At 40.6% G+C, this 17,500-nt stretch overlaps 3 protein-coding genes and 1 long non-coding RNA gene across 4 annotated transcripts in view; 2 read left to right on the top strand and 2 right to left on the bottom strand.

Moving 5' to 3' along the window:
• Window positions 1-12,937, bottom strand: part of LOC135098718 (uncharacterized) — a 29,272-nt gene extending 16,335 nt beyond the window's left edge. Inside the window, exon 1 of the long non-coding RNA XR_010267300.1 lies at window positions 12,830-12,937. This is a non-coding gene — a long non-coding RNA (uncharacterized LOC135098718). The remainder of the gene's footprint in view (window positions 1-12,829) is intronic.
• Window positions 3,545-5,505, top strand: LOC135097249 (cuticle protein AMP1A-like). Its single transcript, XM_063999052.1, has 3 exons — window positions 3,545-4,069; window positions 4,246-4,448; window positions 4,566-5,505. Exons 1-3 carry the CDS (start codon window positions 4,019-4,021, stop codon window positions 4,759-4,761), a joined length of 450 nt encoding a protein of 149 aa, XP_063855122.1. The 5' UTR covers window positions 3,545-4,018; the 3' UTR covers window positions 4,762-5,505.
• LOC135098651 (cuticle protein AMP1A-like) lies at window positions 9,846-11,571 on the top strand. The gene is made up of 3 exons (XM_064001006.1): window positions 9,846-9,943; window positions 10,869-11,101; window positions 11,236-11,571. Exons 1-3 carry the CDS (start codon window positions 9,935-9,937, stop codon window positions 11,447-11,449), a joined length of 456 nt encoding a protein of 151 aa, XP_063857076.1. The 5' UTR covers window positions 9,846-9,934; the 3' UTR covers window positions 11,450-11,571.
• A 3,525-nt stretch (window positions 12,938-16,462) lies between the features above and the next one.
• LOC135098611 (cuticle protein AMP1B-like) overlaps window positions 16,463-17,500 on the bottom strand; it is a 1,276-nt gene continuing 238 nt past the window's right edge. The window contains exons 2-3 of the mRNA XM_064000963.1: window positions 17,000-17,208; window positions 16,463-16,904 (exon numbers count right to left, since the gene is read on the bottom strand). Of these exons, the coding sequence (XP_063857033.1) occupies window positions 16,715-16,904; window positions 17,000-17,208 (399 nt within the window). The 3' untranslated portion in view covers window positions 16,463-16,714. The remainder of the gene's footprint in view (window positions 16,905-16,999; window positions 17,209-17,500) is intronic.

The following is a 17,500-nucleotide window of genomic DNA, read 5'->3' as shown; positions in this document are numbered from 1 at the left end:
TGCAAGGAGAGTAAAAGGTCGTGGTGGAGAGGATCAGCTGAGTTTAGTGGTGGAGATCATGGATAAGTGTGAGGGTCAAGGGCCAAGGTCAAGAGAAGGTCATATCAATGCAGATGTCAGTCAAGTCCTACATGTACGAGTTGTGAGGCGGAGGAATACTACTACCGTGACCTCCATTCTGCGGTAATGAAAACTCAGACTCATTGTCATTAACACACATGCACAGAGACACTCGCATTGAGGTCTGTCTCCTCACATGTGTATCTAGAGTACGTATAACCATTTAATGGGAAGTAAAGTAGCTGACGTGTTGCTCATACAAGGATTATCAAGAAGGTAACCTTCATATCTTGCCAAGAAACAGCGTGCTAAATTATTCAGTAGTACAATTCCCAAATTGCATTCTGTTTCTAATTCATGTAAACTATATTCCCTCTTATTTTGTAGTGTTTTTTTTTTTTCAAATTCTATCAAAAAATATGAAATTGTAATCGATGAGTAACTCCGGACAATGCTGAACACCTAAGTTATGAAGAATTATCCAAAAGTTAATCACATCCTTCAATGACATCCAAAATGCAATAAAACTGATCCCATACTACTGATAAGGTTACGGGGAAGCTAACAGAGCTTACCAAATCATCTACCGAATACAGTATTCACCAACACGGAGGCTCACCAAGTAAACGAGAGGCTAAGAAGTAACATGAAAAATAAAAAAGAAAGTTTTCATAACATAATAATACACATCGAAGAAAGTAAGTCAGAGAGGAATAATGCTACCCACCGCGATGTTCACCATGCGAACAAAAAGCAATGCAATCGCGTGAAAAAAGGAGAGAAAGATTTATAGAGCAAAGTAATAGTTATTAGAGAATTTATGATATCAAGGAAGAATCTTTGCAATACAGTAATGAAATTTATCGCTGCATAAAGTATGTCTTCCTCTCAGCTTGTACTGCCTGCACTGCACAGTCTACTTGAGAATAGAGGGCACCTGCTGAGGATCACAACATTCTCTCTCTCTCTCTCTCTCTCTCTCTCTCTCTCTCTCTCTCTCTCTCTCTCTCTCTCTCTCTCTCTCTCTCTCTCTCTTAATACAATCTGAAAATTATCATCACTAATGGTTATTGGAACAGTCAACGAGACTCTATTTGAAAAAGAACATCAAGAAGGTGGCTAACCTATCAAAATAATTGCCCATCTTGCCAAAAGCTGCAAGGCGTTAGTTAACTCTGGAACTCCCTGCCTGTCTCTGTTGTTTCATCTCTCCTCTACGTGGACTGTTTCAAGGGAGGAGTGCACACACACAAATACAGACCTAATTTGGCGAAAGCTTTTTGTGTCTATTGTCTTTAACTTTTTTTGGAGAGAGGCAATTGAATGTTTATTTGTTTATTAATTTGTTTACTTGTTTATTCATTTATTTATTGACCTATTTATCAGCTTCTTGTTAGCCTTTTATACGCACAAAAAAAAAATAAAAAAAAAAATAAATAAATACACTCCCTTGACGGCGCCACCAGTTTGCTCAACTTCTTTGGAGAAATAGAATTGTTAACTTATTTATTTATTTATTCATTTATTTATTGACCTATTTACTAGCCTCAGGTCAGCCTCATTAACACGCAGAAAAAAAAAAAGAACTCTCACCAGACGGCGCCAACATTGAACTTACTCTTGTCTCATAAAGTCTCAAAGGACCTCAGAGTCAATTATAGTGATTTGCCTCCACACGACAAGCCGCGGGACACACTAATGTCATACAGCAATACAGTTAACTTAAACACTTCTTGATTAAAACATGCCAGAAATAGTCATAGACACTGATACTTTGTACTGGCGAGGACCTGCATGTTTTGTTTTTATGTGATACGTGTTCAAAAAGTATCGAGACAGTTGCAGCATCAATTATTATGAGAGAGAGGATTAAAAACTGGCTGGCCCCTTTCAAAGTACACTCCTTATAGAGTCAATTCACTTATTCTAGCAGGTCTTCGAGTGTTCAAAACATTTCTAAGAGCTCTTGCATGATAAGTAAAGCTGTTGTTTCTCCAGTGTCCTTGGGTCTTATCTAAATCCTATACTAAATCATGAAAGTTTGTCCAATCTCCACTGCGGAAAGTCTTCGAAGGGCCGCCTAAAGATACGGGCACCAAGAAAAAACGCAATTGATAGTTCATCTTAACAATAGGTAGTAGCTGCAGCATAATGGGAATGCCTGGCTCGTCTGTCAGCTCCACCACTGTATTCTTCGCAAGTTTTATGTGGAAACGGCAAGACTAATATTGACCGATGGGAAAGTAAATACAGGGCAAGGTTTGAGTATTTATTTATTTATCTATCTATTTTTTTTTTTTTTTACAACTTTCGCCCTTTCGCTGCTAAGCATTAAAGGCAAAAGTTGTCATGGAAAAATACATCTCAACTCTTGCCGCTTATTTCATTTTACCTGAAATTTTACCTCTGCGATTAACACTTTAAATTACAGTTTCTTGTTTGTTACGATATTTCATTATAGCTCATATATATATTTTTTTTTTCTACTTTACTTTACTTGGGAACAACAACGCAGCGAATATTTTCCCCACATATTGTTTGTGTACTGATCGGCCGGTTTGACACGTAAGGGAAAAAGAAATAAGATAGGTAAACAAATAAATAGATAAATAAATGAATAAATACTACTACTACTACTACTACTACTACTACTACTACTACTACTACTACTACAACTACTACTACTACTACTGCTAATAATAATAATAATAATAATAATAATAATAGTAATGGTATTAAATAAATAAATAAATAAATAAACAAACAAACAAGATAGTTGCCTCGGTGCATTGTAATCTCTGTAATGAATTAATCAAAGTCGAATGCGGAGCCAATCAAGAGCCCCACATAAACGTAAGCAGGCTAAAGGGATAAATAAGGGCGATTTTATACCAAGTGAAGGAACATACATGATCGACCAAAACACATGTTGACATAAACAACATTCCGCATCAACCTCATATCCACGACATGTTTCCTTGTTGTTCTCTAGCTCATGATGGAGTTTATTATCTTTTCTCCTCCACACGAATAGTTTCTCAGGGTAATAATAGATTAACTGCATCTTTCTTCTTCTTCTTCTTCTTCTTCTTCCCTGATCTGTTCTCGTAAAGCCATAACTCTTTGCTTATCATGATTCTTTTGACTATCTTGGTGATACATGGCCTCTATCGCTTGGCCACTAGCGTTCATCAATTCTCTCTCTCTCTCTCTCTCTCTCTCTCTCTCTCTCTCTCTCTCTCTCTCTCTCTCTCTCTGGCTCCCCAAATGCAGAGGCAAGAAAAGCCCCACTGTCTGTCATGCCTCCTGTGATAGCCTCCACACACTTGTCTGCCTCAAAGTGTAGTATTCGCCCATTCCAAAGAGAAAACACGTGTTGTTATTACTAAACAGAAAGGGAAAAGGCCGTGTATTAAGTAACCGCAGAGTTGCTCTTATGCATCAAAGTTTCCGAAATAAGAAGTTTCCTCGTTACATATTCTGGAAATTGGGTTTCTGATGAAGAACAATAAAAGCACACATGCACGGTGATACATTCAACAAAAACTGGTTCAAGTTCAAACGAGGCCAATGGTTTCTTCTGTGGAGCGACCGACGTGCGTTCCCGATGACTCTGCTTATATTTTTTTTCTTTCTTTTTCGTTTTTCCGCCACGAACGTCAGCGGCGAGGGGGGAGGGAAACAGCTCCATGCGAGGGTCGTAAAAGGTCACGGGCTGGTATTCATGCATTTCCCCTATTATTTGTGAGTGCAACAAGCAGGAAAACATGTTAATCAGCACGAGGATTGCATTGCGGGATTGGGGGAGGGTAGGCGTGTCCTGGGCGGGGGCGGAGTTGTGCAAGACGCTGATCGTTAACTGGGACTACGTGTGTTATGAAGCTCAAAGGTCACTGTTATCTGGCTGGCTCTCATCATGAAGCTGGCAACCGAGCCCTGCGCTGTATAAAAGCCTACGATGGAGTCATTGAGGCACAGGACTCCTGGACTACATCTCAACATGAAGCTCGTGAGTTTCCCTCTGGTCACTATATCGTAAACTTGCAGCACAAGAGATGCGGACTTTATCAGTTTTAGTGTCATCTTGGGTTCCTTTCTCCCGCATCATGTGAAACAGTGCAGCACATCTCACATCTGTCAAGTTTTGTCTTCTTGTCACAATTTCTCCGCCATCCACACTTGCAGATCGTACTCGCTGCCCTCGCCGCCGTGGCTGTTGCGGCGCCTGGCCGCTACCACAGCAAGGAGGTGCCGATCCTCAAGCACGACTTTATAATGGAGGAGGACGGGAGATACCACTTGGAGTTTGAGACTGGAAACAACATCGCGGTGTCTCAGTCAGGCTCCCCCACAGATGAGGGCGCCATCGCCAAGGCTGGGCACTTCTCGTGAGTAACACAGTGTGCCTCCATTATAAAAATGAGCTTAACACTTAAACATCAAGCTGGATTTCGTAAATTCACATCAATTGTCCAGAATAGCAGCATGACGCGTTGCATTTACAGCTACACGGCCCCTGACGGCACTCCGGTCAGTCTTAAGTTCGTCGCCAACGAGCACGGCTTCCAGCCCGAGTCTGACCTGCTTCCCGTGGCCCCCGAGTTCCCCCACCCCATACCCCAGTACGTGCTGGACCAGATCGCTAGGGCTGCTGAAGAGGACCGCAACCGCTCTCCTGAAGGCAGATACACCTATGCTTAAGTCTTACTCCTAAAGAGACAGCTAAAGAATCAAGACAATCAGCACTTTTCTCCGCAATAATGAAATTTGTAATCTTATTTTTTATATACTCCGTGTGTAGATAGATACCAAATTATATTTTGTTAACACGTTGACCTGTCAGCACACAGCACGCACTAGTCCAGATGTGAGGGAATCCAGCACAGCGATTCTCACACCTGTGTTAGGGCCGCCGATTTATTTTACTGTGGATACTGATGGAACGGGAAGGGAAGCAAAACTCTCGTGTGTGTGTGTGTGTGTGTGTGTGTGTGTGTGTGTGTGTGTGTGTGTGTGTGCTTGTGGGGAAGGGAGGAGGGTGAAATTGCAGGAACGACTACATGTCTAGATCACTTTCTTGTAAGCGAGAGGAAACAAAAACCTAAATGTAGACAGACAGCAGCTCACCAGTGAGGCGCAACGTACTTTACACACTGTTGGGAGACGCGTCTTTGCGAACAGCTAGCAAAAGAACACAGCACAAATACGTTATCAAACATAATTACAAGCACACGCAAGAACATCTGATCTCAGCATATAAGGAAAATACATTCTCATTGTCACACATCCACACAGAAACTCTAAGATGGAATGGAATGTCTCTGATGTCCCTCACACTTCTACTTTTCTTCCTTCCTTTATGTCTGTTCCCTTTTCCCTTTCTTTTCCCTTCGCATCCTTTCTCTTCTAAAAATGCATGAATAAAAATAAAGCTAAGAGGTCTAATATTTCTTTTATTTACCTGCAGCATAAATATATTTCAATGTCTCTTTATGTCTCTTCCACTCTTCCCTTCTTTTCTCTTTCCCTCCTTTCTCTTTCTAAAAATACAGACGTAAAAAATGAAAGCTAAGACGTCTGATATTTCCTTGTAATTACCTTCAGCCTAAACGCGTTACAAATTAGAGGTTTTCTCTATGGGGAAATATGTTTCAATACAAAATAAAACCATCAAGTAACTGTTTATAATTTTGCGGTGAATGCCACAACTCGTCTCACTGGGGCGTGCACTGGTGGGGAGGAGTCAGGGGGAGGAATATGTTGGCCTCTGGGGAGGGTGGAGATCAAGAGCTGGAGGGGAAGGGCGGGAAGGATGGAGTGGCGTGGCAAGGGTCGGGGTGATGTTTACTGGCAGGAGCGAAATGAAGGGAAGTTAGCTGCTGAGGAAACGTGGGAAGACTGAGCCGGCAGGGCAAGGTCCGGGATATGACTGACTAGTGGGAATGGGGACCAAGGTGCTGAGGAATCCACAGGCTACACTTGACACTCGTGATAGTGATGGTGGGCTTGGTGGTGGTGGTGGTGGTGGTAGTTGTGGTGGTGATGATGGTGATGGTGGTGATGGTGGTGCTGTTTGTGGTGCAGGAGGTGCCCTCAATAACAAAAGCAGGGTGGAGGCAACACGGCCCAAGGAACAGTCAGACAACAAAACAACAGTCAGCCAACCATTCACATCAGCGCCTACTCCGAGTAACACAACGGCACCACGCCTCCCTGGAAGCTTGGGCAACACGCACCACTCCTAAACGAAGCAAAGGGAGCGTCGAGCAGGAATCACGTCCACACGCCACTACAGCACACTCACGCTGCTCGCGCAGGGCACAGATGCCTCAATGGTGGCATGCTCTCGCAAACCACGAGATTCCGCGAGAATCTTCCTTTCCGGTGAGAGAGAGAGAGAGAGAGAGAGAGAGAGAGAGAGAGAGAGAGAGAGAGAGAGAGAGAGGTGAGACATGGAAAAAGAATATTGATGACGATGTGGATGAAAGCAAGAAAAGAAGAAAGGAAGGAATGTCAAAATGAGATCAAAAAGTTAACACGAAACACGAAATTGTTAGATAAATTCATGGAGAGGAATGCAAAGTGTATATTGGTATGTATGCTTTATACAAAGACTACCACGTGAAGGCGCGCTGGCTTCTTGCAGCTTCTTATATGTTCTTATGTTAAAAACAACAATGAATTTTTATCTAACAGCATTTGAAGGCCACGACCACGATGACAATGACAATAACAATAGTAATAATAATAATAATAATAATAATAATAATAATAATAATGATAATAATAATAATAATAATAATAATAATAATAATAATAACAAAACAGTAACAATAATCATCATAAAAAAAAAAAGAAACACACAATTTTAAGCTCAGTGTATGAACATTTTTCTTCCCCTCAATAAAACCAACAGACACCGACTAACCGCTGACAAATGTTAACTATTCCAGCGAGGAGGAAAGACAGGAAAGTTTGTTCAAGAATTACTTTTAAGGATACATTTATTACTCCGAGCGGTGGGCGTGGGCTGGGAGGAGGGCGGGGCAGGATGCTGAAAGGAGGAGAGAGAGAGAGAGAGAGAGAGAGAGAGAGAGAGAGAGAGAGAGAGAGAGAGAGAGAGAGAGAGAGAGAGAGAGAGAGAGAGAGAGAGTTTGTACGGTGAGCGGTGAATTGAAAGCAAGGTGTAGTGAGAGTATAGTTAGAGTATAGGTATGGATACAAATGGAAGTGAGTGAGACCGTGTGTGTGTGTGTGTGTGTATGTGTAGCGGCGCAGGGCAGTCGGGGCAAGTGAGGGCGGGGCGAGGCTGCAATGAGTGATGGGCCAGTGAAGCAAAACCCCATGCAAATACTCGTATACATCTCCGTCCCCAAAATGTGAGGCTTAGCGCGGCGCGGCTTCCCTCACTCACAGGACTTGCTGCCAGGAACTGATGCGGAGAAAATATGGCGTTGTGATAGGGAGGGAAACTGCAATTCTTACTCGTACTCGTATATCTCTTTATTACTTCCTTCCAAATATTCGCTGTGTTTCGTGGATTCTCTGACCCGACTCTAACTACTCTATTGTCGGTTCAACGCCTAACTTGACCTGTTTGACCTGTTCGCTTCCTGTCCTTCTTGGTGAAGTCCAGAATATCCCTTTTTTTTATTTTTTTTTATTTTATATATATATATATATATATATATATATATATATATATATATATATATATATATATATATATATATATATATATATATATATATATATATATATATATATATATTTATTTATTTATTTACTTATTTATTTATTTATTTGTTTATTTATTTACCTAATTCGTGATGTGCTACGTTCTGTCCACTTTTCTTGGAGCAACAAAACTGACGCTTGAAAATATTATTGTTTTATTTACCACTCAGATTCCCACAGCAAGTAAACGTCAGTTGTTCATTAAAAGGTCCTGGGTTTTCCTTGAATATTTTTAAATACAATTTCCCTATCTGTTACTAGATTTTTTTTTCATGTTATGCCGTAATTACGTGCATAAATAAAACGAAGGGATATCAGGAGCAAATTAATATTTATAAGTAAATGAATAAATAAATAAATCTGAACAACATCTCTAGATACGGTAGATATATCCAGCAAATACTTTCTACATTTATATAAGTGTTAGAAATTTGCACATTTAGGTAAATGCACAACACATCAATCTGACGCCTGTTTTTTTTTTTTTTATCTTATTATTTGTGTACTTGCTTGAGTGTCGCGCAACATCTATGAAACTAGGGATGAAATGGTCAAATAAAAGCCTGAGGAATAAAAGCATGTTACACGATGTTTAAGTCTCAATCTGTTCCATAAAGAAGGAATCACTCAATGCATCTTGTAAAACTGTTCATACCTTCTTACAACAATAATTCAGTTACTATTTTGCATTCAGTAGTATTTTTTTTTTCACATATAACAATTTAAATCCTTTTTGTTTTTCTTGAGACGCGTCGCTGCTCCACACTCATGACCTAATGAATGTTTACCTGGAGTGACTGGTTGATTAGCTTAACGTGACACAACAACGAAATGACATGGTTCTTTAATCTATAACGAACATGGCGGCGCTCATAAAAATAACATAAGAATATACTGAAAACTGTAAAAAAAAAAATGAATGTCTACTATGCCCTTTTATCATCCCCATCCATGAATTTATTTAATACTTCAAAGCTTCTTATCTAATCTTTCAACACTTTAAACCCTTTGTGGCGGTTGTTCCTTTATTAGAACCTTATAGCATATGAAAAGGTTGACTGCACTAAACCTGATTACTGAGTCTATTCAAGTCACCTAACACTCTATTTGTGGTGTCAATGTCCACAAAACGAGAGAAGTAGATTTTTTTTTTTTCTGCCTGCTTTAGCTGCGGCCGGAGAAGTGTCAGAAAACTTTTACAATATAAATTATAATATTATGCCGGGGCGCCTTGATTTATACGTCCCGTTTAGAGCGCTAGAAACCCGAGCCTCTGAGAAAGTGGCGTCCATTCACTAAACAGACATTCTTCTCCGATATAACCTGCTTACGAAAAAAGAAAAAAAAAAAAAAATAGAATGTTAGACTGAATAATCGACGGAGTTTGAGCATTCATATTATTAGGAATTATCATATTTTTACACTTTGTACCTCGGTCCTTCAAATCATTATGTATATAAGGAAATAAACACCATTTTCGAAACAGAGCAGAATTATTCAACGGAAATTGCTCTTGGATAACGTTTTTTCGATGGGTAAAAATTTAACAAAAATAAATAAATACATAAATAAATAACCACAAAGAAACGTAAGACTGAGCAGTTACTCTATACTTGTTATCTATATATGATGCCTCTTCGGTCACTAATATTTTACTACTCTGTCCTTATTCCCCCTACGTCCTCCTCCTATTCCTGCTACTATTCCACCTGCTCGTTCCCTTCTGCATCCTCCTGCACATCAAAATCTCCGTGACAAGGCTTTACAGGACAGCTGGCCACCTCAAAACATTTATATTCCTCCTTATTTCTCCCATATTTCTTGTTTCTGATTTCATCTTGAGACCCTGAGATTGTCCAAATGTCTTAAGAAGGTAATTTTCACCTGACACATTTCTGCCCCGTCACTCTCTTTTCCTCTCACCGTTTGCGCAACGCGATATGGTTCGAGTAGAAAGGAGACACAATTGTGGGCGAGGATACTGAGCTTATTCGACCTGACCTTGAAAATAAGAGGTAACAACAGGATCCAGGACAAAAATCAAGCCGGTATTGCAGACTTGGTAACCCCGCAGCGTCGGTCCCTATATAAGACAGCGGGTCGAGGAGGACGTCACTACTTCGGCAGCAACTACACCATGTTCCTCGTGAGTCCTGCCTCGCCCTTGCTCAGGAGTTCGCCTGGGCATTGTTCATCCTCCTTCAGCCAACCATCATACAATCATCGCTTCTCTCTCGTCTTTGTCTTACTTGTGCCATTTTTGTTCCTAGTCCTCTACCTCCTTGTCATCCTGCTCCTACTACTGCAGTACTAATACATTACTATTACTCTTGCTACTACTACTACTACTACTACTACTACTACTACTACTTCGTTTTCTCGTTTCTCTTTTCTGCCACTCGTTTTCTCCATCTTTATCTTCCTTCTGCTTCTTGTCCTTTCCCTATTCCTTCAACTATTTCTCGTTCTCGTCGTTATCATCCTCATCCTCGTCCTCCTCTTGCTCCTTTTTTTTCTTTCAGTCTCTTCCACCCATACATTCCATTTTCCTCACAGTCGTCCTCCTCCTCCTACTTCTGTATTGTTAATGAACCTCCACTTCTTACCTAGCTTTCCTTCCTTCTTTTCCGCCTCCTTCCCATTCATCATCATCATCCATCTCACCGATATCTGCTCCTCCCTCACTCATCGTCTGCCTTGCTATTTTTCACATTTACAAGTCATCTTTCCCATTCATCCCTCTTTCAAACTGGTTCATTCGATTTAAAGAATTATTTTGCGACCTTGGTAATAATGTAATAAATGCGTAAGTGTAATAACTTTATGTTCATAACATTTTATACGCAGCTACTATAAGTTAGAAGCCACATACACACACAAAGTTCTCGTGTGTGTGTCTGTGTGTGTGTGTGTGTGTGTGTGTGTGTGTGTGTGTATGTATGTATGTGTGTGTGTGTGTGTGTGTGTGTGTGTGTGTGTGTGTGTGTGTGTTTGTGTGTGTGTGAGTGTGTGTGTTACTGCAAGAAAGAGAGACAGAAAAGCTCAGTACCCCACGTGGCGAACTCCTGCAGGTTGTCCTCGCCGCCCTCGCCTCCGTGGCTGCCTCCGCCACGCAGTACGCCCCTCCCCGCCCTGACAGCTATGAGACTTCCCGCGAATACATTCCGATCCTGAAGGACAACCGCGTGCAGGAGGATGACGGCAGGTACAACCTTGACGTGGAAACTGGCAATGGCATCTTGCTGTCTCAGTCTGGCGCCCCTGACGGACCCGAGGGCGCCGTGATCAAGGCAGGAGAGTACTCGTAAGTAAACAACTCACTGTCACTCTCTCTCTCTCTTTCTCTCTCTCTCTCTCTCTCTCTCTCTCTCTGAAGCTATTAGAAACGAAAGTCCGGCAACAATATCCTACCGCTATCACGCTGCGTCTCGCCCACAGGTACACTGCTCCTGACGGCACTCATGTCCACGTCAAGTTCGTCGCCGACGAGAACGGTTACCAGCCCCAGTCTGACCTGTTGCCCGTGGCCCCCGAGTTCCCCCACCCCATTCCTCAGTTCGTGCTGGACCAGATCGCTAAGGCTGCAGAGGAGGACGCCACCAGGCGACCCATTAAGGAGTCTGTTCCCTCCGGCACCTACAGAGCCCCATAGACAGTCCGCTAGGGGACTGGGGATTTGCCGACACCCGAAACTCCGACACACGCATGCATTCATCCTCGTCACTTCTGTATTTATTTCCTTATTTAACTCAAAATAAAATGCATATTCATTTATGCTCTGTCTAATTCACTGACATGGTCTGCAAAGTAACAGATGCTTACACTGCTGTTTCCTCTTCAAGGAGAATGTTACACTTGATGACGCTTTTCTGGCGTCTGTTTCACCAGCCTGTCGCGAACTTTCATGTGTGTGTGTGTGTGTGTGTGTGTGTGTGTTATTTGCGCATCATGTATGACACTGTTCAGTCTCACCAGTATGAGCCGTGTGAGTAGCGAAGGGATTTATTTATTCTTTTCATTTCGTACGTACACAATGTCATTCGACTACCAGCTGGATTCCTCTGGGGATTGCTTTGAGCAGCTCTACACTCTGAACACGGATTGATGGAAAACGAATGATGAAGCACCAAACAATACAGACGAGATGTATCGCTTTGAGAGGCTGGATTCCCGAAAGTTACGACTAGCTGAGGTACGGAACATGAAGCCTTGTTGATTTTGTCATGGTCTTTAAATGGATTTATTACCCGTATTTCTAATTGCTTCCGCTTCTCATGAAGACTATTTTCAGAAGCCACAGCAAATTAATAGGCGGGTTCTCAAGAGCATTTGCCTCCATTGATAATGATGAACTACCATTACAATCATGAAAATATTCTCGAAAGCCATAGTAACTTACAGTGGTGCGTATTAGCTGTTGCGATGTGACGCCAAAACGTTTAAGAATACGAGCCTGTTTTCAGGAAGGTGAATCGTCGAGGATCACAATATGGTTCTGGAATCAGATCACCGGAGGAAATATGAGAAAGCTTTACCAAGGCATCATCATACAGTCTGGCTGCGGCATGTTTTCCGACAGTCAACTGCAGCAGGATTGCCGCTAGGCTCCGCCCACCGTGGAGGAGCATCTAGAAAGTAACCCCAGATTTGAAACACTTGTGAGGTCTCGGGAGCGTTAGATTGAATTAAATCAAAGTCAATCAGATAAAGTGAGTTTTGGTTGGATTTTGCTGGTTTACTGTGATCTAAATAAATCTAGTTCCGAAAGCACAAAATGCTTATCTGTTCTTACTGACAGGAAGCAAGTGCAAAAATGACCGTGTCCACCCAAACCCTAAGCTAACTTAATTTTATATAACGAAACCATTCGATTCCTCTAAAATATTTAAACTCTGCAGGCGCTGTGAGGAATTTCCGTCCCTGTGAGCGGGGCTTGGCGGCAATCAAGCTCATATACACTTAAGTCTGCCCTAAATGTCCCTCAAGAAGTTACTGATTAAACTATCTTTACATGAGAAACTCACGTATGTACCTCCTGGCAGCTCTGGGGAATAAACACAGCCTCACTAAAGGGTTCGCACAGCATTTCTTCCCCTGCACAACACCAGTTACGAGCACCACAAGTCTGTTTACATTTACTGGAGGAGCAGCGGTGCTGCCCCCTGTGTCTCCTTACGGAAACACGCCAAGATCTGCACCAAAGATCAAGTTTACACGCAGCTTGTCGTCAATTTTCCTGTTAATTGTTGAAAAACAAACTGTGTCGTTTATATTTACAGTGTTGTGTTTAAGTCACCTTTCACACGACGCCACCGGTGCCCGACACCAGTGGCCGCCACCGATTACCTCAGTATGAAAGGGTCGGTTAACCAGTGACCGTCACTGACTCGTGCCATCCCTTCTCAAGCTTGTCAGTCGAAAGAATGGCGTTAAAGGAGGAACTCTTTCTCTTTTACTTTATTATTTTTTCTGACCAGGAAAAAAGAAGAGACGCTCTAGAAAGAGAAGAATACAGTACATGTGCATCAAATAACATCGTCTAGATTAGAAAGAGGCCTACATTATACGCTTTTCAGGATTCTCCATTTTGAATTTTTCAAGATCCTGCTGTTGTGAATTTTTTTGCGTGGCTAACGTTTGTTCACAAGTAATTTGCGGTAGATTTACCTGCCAATTTTAGTACCAGTATCATAAAGTAAACGATCCTTCTAACCCTTTCACACGACGCTATCGGTGGCGGCCACTGGTGGCGCCGTGTGAACTGGGCTTACGTGTCATGATTTTACAGAATGGTCAGCGTGGTATTTGAGGCACCAGTGCGTCTGATTACAGTGCAAGGATCCCCGTGTTCAAATCCTCGTCATGGCCGGAATTTTTTGGAGGGCGACTAGCGGCTCTTAGGCTCACACAAGCTTGGTACATAAAGGTGACGGAGAAGGGGAATGGCCAGAGTCGAAGTCGTGGTTGGGTGGCGCTAACCGTCCTGCGCCGACGCCCACTACTGAGTATGGCACACCTCTATGTTCACGTTTATTGACAACGTATTTTAACGCGCACATATTAACACACCCTCTACGTGGTATGATTGATATATGATTATTACTCATATACTCATGACGCGCAATGCCATTATAGATAACACAAAATACATCAACAAATACAACAAGGTCGAATTATCCTCAAGGTGACGAGGCGCAGCTGTATCCATGAATCACTTCACTTTCCCTCATTCTTTGCCTCAGCCTCGCCCTTACGTCTAAATTTCCTTCCGTACAACGCTGCCTCGGTCAAGGATTTAGTCCCTCTTCTAGGTAAATTATTTGGTGACTTCCTGCAATTTGTGCACACACACACACACACACACACACACACACACACACACACACACACACATACACACACACACACACACACAATCCACATATCTATCTACCTATCTATCTCTCTATCTGCCTATTTGCCTGTCTACCTATCTATCTATTTATACTATAATTCACGTTCCTTTTAAAGCAAGTTCAGAAGAAGAGAGTTGTTTCATTACTTTTTATGAAGTAAATTTACACTTTTTTTTACTTTATTATATATATATATATATATATATATATATATATATATATATATATATATATATATATATATATATATATATATATATATATATATATATATATATATATATATATATATATATATATATATATATATATATATATATATATATATATATATATATATATATATATATATATATATATATATATATATATATATATATATATACATATATATATATATATATATATATATATATATATATATATATATATATATATATATATATATATATATATATATATATATATATATATATATATATATATATATATATATATATATATATATATACATATATATATATATATATATATATATATATATACTCGTATATATATATATATATATATATATATATATATATATATATATATATATATATATATATATATATATATATATATATATATATATATATATATATATATATATATATATATATATATATATATATATATATATATATGTATATATATAAATATATATATATATATATATATATTTAATTTTTTGCATATTCCTTTATCTGTCTGTGTCTGGCTGGCCGTCAGGTGTTGGGTGAATGTTACGTTTGAGATTTCTGAACTGTCTTCCAGGGAAAAAAAAAAAAAAGAAAAGAAAGAAAAACACAAAAAGTTCGTAGAACGCTTTGAACTCTTGCTCTACGCTGGGATTGTAAGTGACGCGGTGAAAATGATAATGCATGGAAATCTTGAGTAGCAATTTACTGCATATATGGAAAACACGATACAAGCGACAGTGTAGAAGGCGTAAACGCCAGCCACTGTTTTGTTCCTCGTGTGTGTCTGGTCGAGCAGTTCACGACTTCAGACCATTCTTACTGAATGGTCCCTCCATTCAAAATACTACCCTCGCAGAGCGAGGATAGTATTTTGTAGTGGAAGTGAAATTATAAATGTTAATTGTTATACCAAGTTATAGTAAAGAAAACTGTGGGGAAGTTGGGAGGCCATCTCTCGTCTACATGCATCCACACACCCACCCATACACACACACACACACACACACACACACACACACGCATATCTCTCTATCTATCTATCTATCTGTCTATATATTTATCTATCTATCTATCACAGTCATAGTATATTGCTGGTTCTGGACGAGACATGCAATAATGGAGGCGAAAATATACGTTGAAATAAAAATGCAAAGTCGAAGTGAGATATCTCACTCATTGAGAGAAGTGCAGGTTCACGGAGAGCCCTGCAAGAGCCAAGACAGTTTTATTGGTATGGCGTAAGTCTTCATCCTTAGGGACAAAGAAAGCTCGAAGTGAAAAAAAATAAATACGTAATGTTGAGAACTATTGTACCATTATGCTTATTTTGTTGGATGTGAGTGTACAGGCAGTGAAACTATTTATTTATGAAGTAAAGAAGTAACCATAATTGTTGGAGCCTTCGAAGAAACCCACAAACTGAGGGAAAAAAATTACAATACACGCTCCTTTCAATGTAAGTTAAGATTATGAGTTGCTTTCTCCCTCCCCCCCCACACACACACATTTGATAGCGTATCCTCATATACCATCTACCGCGCCGAGCCCTTAACCAAATTTGTCTTACACGCCTCATCTTCAATAAGAGGAAGTAAGAAGCACGAGGCGCCTCCTATTGCTGGTATACGCAGGTGTAAGAGCACGGAGTCCGCTCCAAGGCAGTGTGTTGGGAGGGAAGAGGGAGAGTTTAAAGGAAAAGAGAAAGTAAAATGAAGTATGGGTGTCTTACCTATATTATATATGTTTATGTAAATGTTTTTGTCTGTCTGTTTGTATGTATGTATGTTTGTACGTTTGTCTGTCTGTCTATCTGTCTGTCTCTCTGTCTGTCTGTCTGTATGTATGTGTATATATGTATGTATATATGTAAGATATTCGATTGTTTCAATAAAGGAATGTACTATATACAATAGTATTTATGTCTCTATCAATCTAAACAATGACAATGACAGCCATTTTCACAAATACAAAAAATATACTGGTCTAATCAGATAAAGACAAAAATGAAAAGGTTATAAAACTATGAACAAAATAACGTGTTTACATTATCAAAAATACAGGAAGGAGTCTCGGCTTTCTACACAGCATTAATTGCGTTCATACAAAAGCAAAGTAACAAATAAATAATACACGAGTCAGTCAATGATATGCTTTGCTTATGGAATATTCTCGCGGCATCAAAGGGGCGAGCAGGCAGCAAGCTCCTGCGAGAGCCAGCAGGTCTCAGCGTGACTGCTCGCCTCTGTAACGCCGTCTCTAGTACCGTAGATTTTCTTAGTATTATTCGTATCTCTCCTCACGAGGTCGGTTGGCGTCCTCCTGAGCGGCGAAGGCGATCTGGTCCAGCACGAACTGAGGGATAGGGTGCGGGAACTCAGGGGCCACGGGCAGCAGGTCAGACTGGGGCTGGTAACCGTACTCATCAGCGACGAACTTGACGACAACTGGAGTTCCGTCAGGGGCAGTGTAACTACAACAACAAAAAATGAGTCAGTCATACGAGTACAATGAATAAAGTACGTGACATTATATTGGCCAGAAGGCTGAAGCTGGCAGGCAACTCACGAGTATTCGCCAGCCTTGACCACCGATCCCTCGGCTCCGGTGGGGGAACCAGACTGGGACTGGAAGATGCCGTTGCCAGTCTCCACGTCCACACTGTATCTTCCGTCGTCCTCATGAACACGGATGTCCTTCACAATGGGGATGACCTCCCTGGAGGCATAGTCTTGAGGGGCAGCGGCGGCCGCAGCGACCAGGGCAGCGAGCAGGATCTATTCATGAATGCCAAAAAACGGGGCTTACGGAGGATCGTTTTTTTTACTAATCATACTCATCTGTGAGCCTAAATGTAAATGTCAGTGTGTGATGATGGTTCTTCTGATTGCAGTGCTCGCGGCTTTAAAATTGCACAGGAAGAGAAGCAAGTGAAGGCAATTCTATTTGTCAAAGTGTGATTACTCAATAGGCATCTCATAATATCCTATATTAGGCATAAATGTCTTAAAAAATAACCACTGCCTTTGTCCTCTTATGTGTTTATTTTCAAACAAAGAAATATCATCA

Source organism: Scylla paramamosain, chromosome 4 (genome assembly GCF_035594125.1).
Source record: "Scylla paramamosain isolate STU-SP2022 chromosome 4, ASM3559412v1, whole genome shotgun sequence".
NCBI lineage: Eukaryota > Metazoa > Arthropoda > Malacostraca > Decapoda > Portunidae > Scylla > Scylla paramamosain.
The sequence above is the reverse complement of the archived record's forward strand: the minus strand, read 5'-3'. Positions and strand labels throughout refer to the sequence as shown.

What these genes read in the sequence shown, in the direction of transcription:
- LOC135097249 (XM_063999052.1), top strand. Translation starts at nt 4,019, where the DNA reads ATGGAGTCATTGAGGCACAGGACTCCTGGACTACATCTCAACATGAAG. An exon ending in TACATCTCAACATGAAGCTC is followed by an intron (nt 4,070 to 4,245) that starts GTGAGTTTCCCT and finishes CCACACTTGCAG; the next exon opens with ATCGTACTCGCTGCCCTCGC. An exon ending in GCCAAGGCTGGGCACTTCTC is followed by an intron (nt 4,449 to 4,565) that starts GTGAGTAACACA and finishes TTGCATTTACAG; the next exon opens with CTACACGGCCCCTGACGGCA.
- LOC135098651 (XM_064001006.1), top strand. An exon ending in ATCAAGGCAGGAGAGTACTC is followed by an intron (nt 11,102 to 11,235) that starts GTAAGTAAACAA and finishes TCTCGCCCACAG; the next exon opens with GTACACTGCTCCTGACGGCA.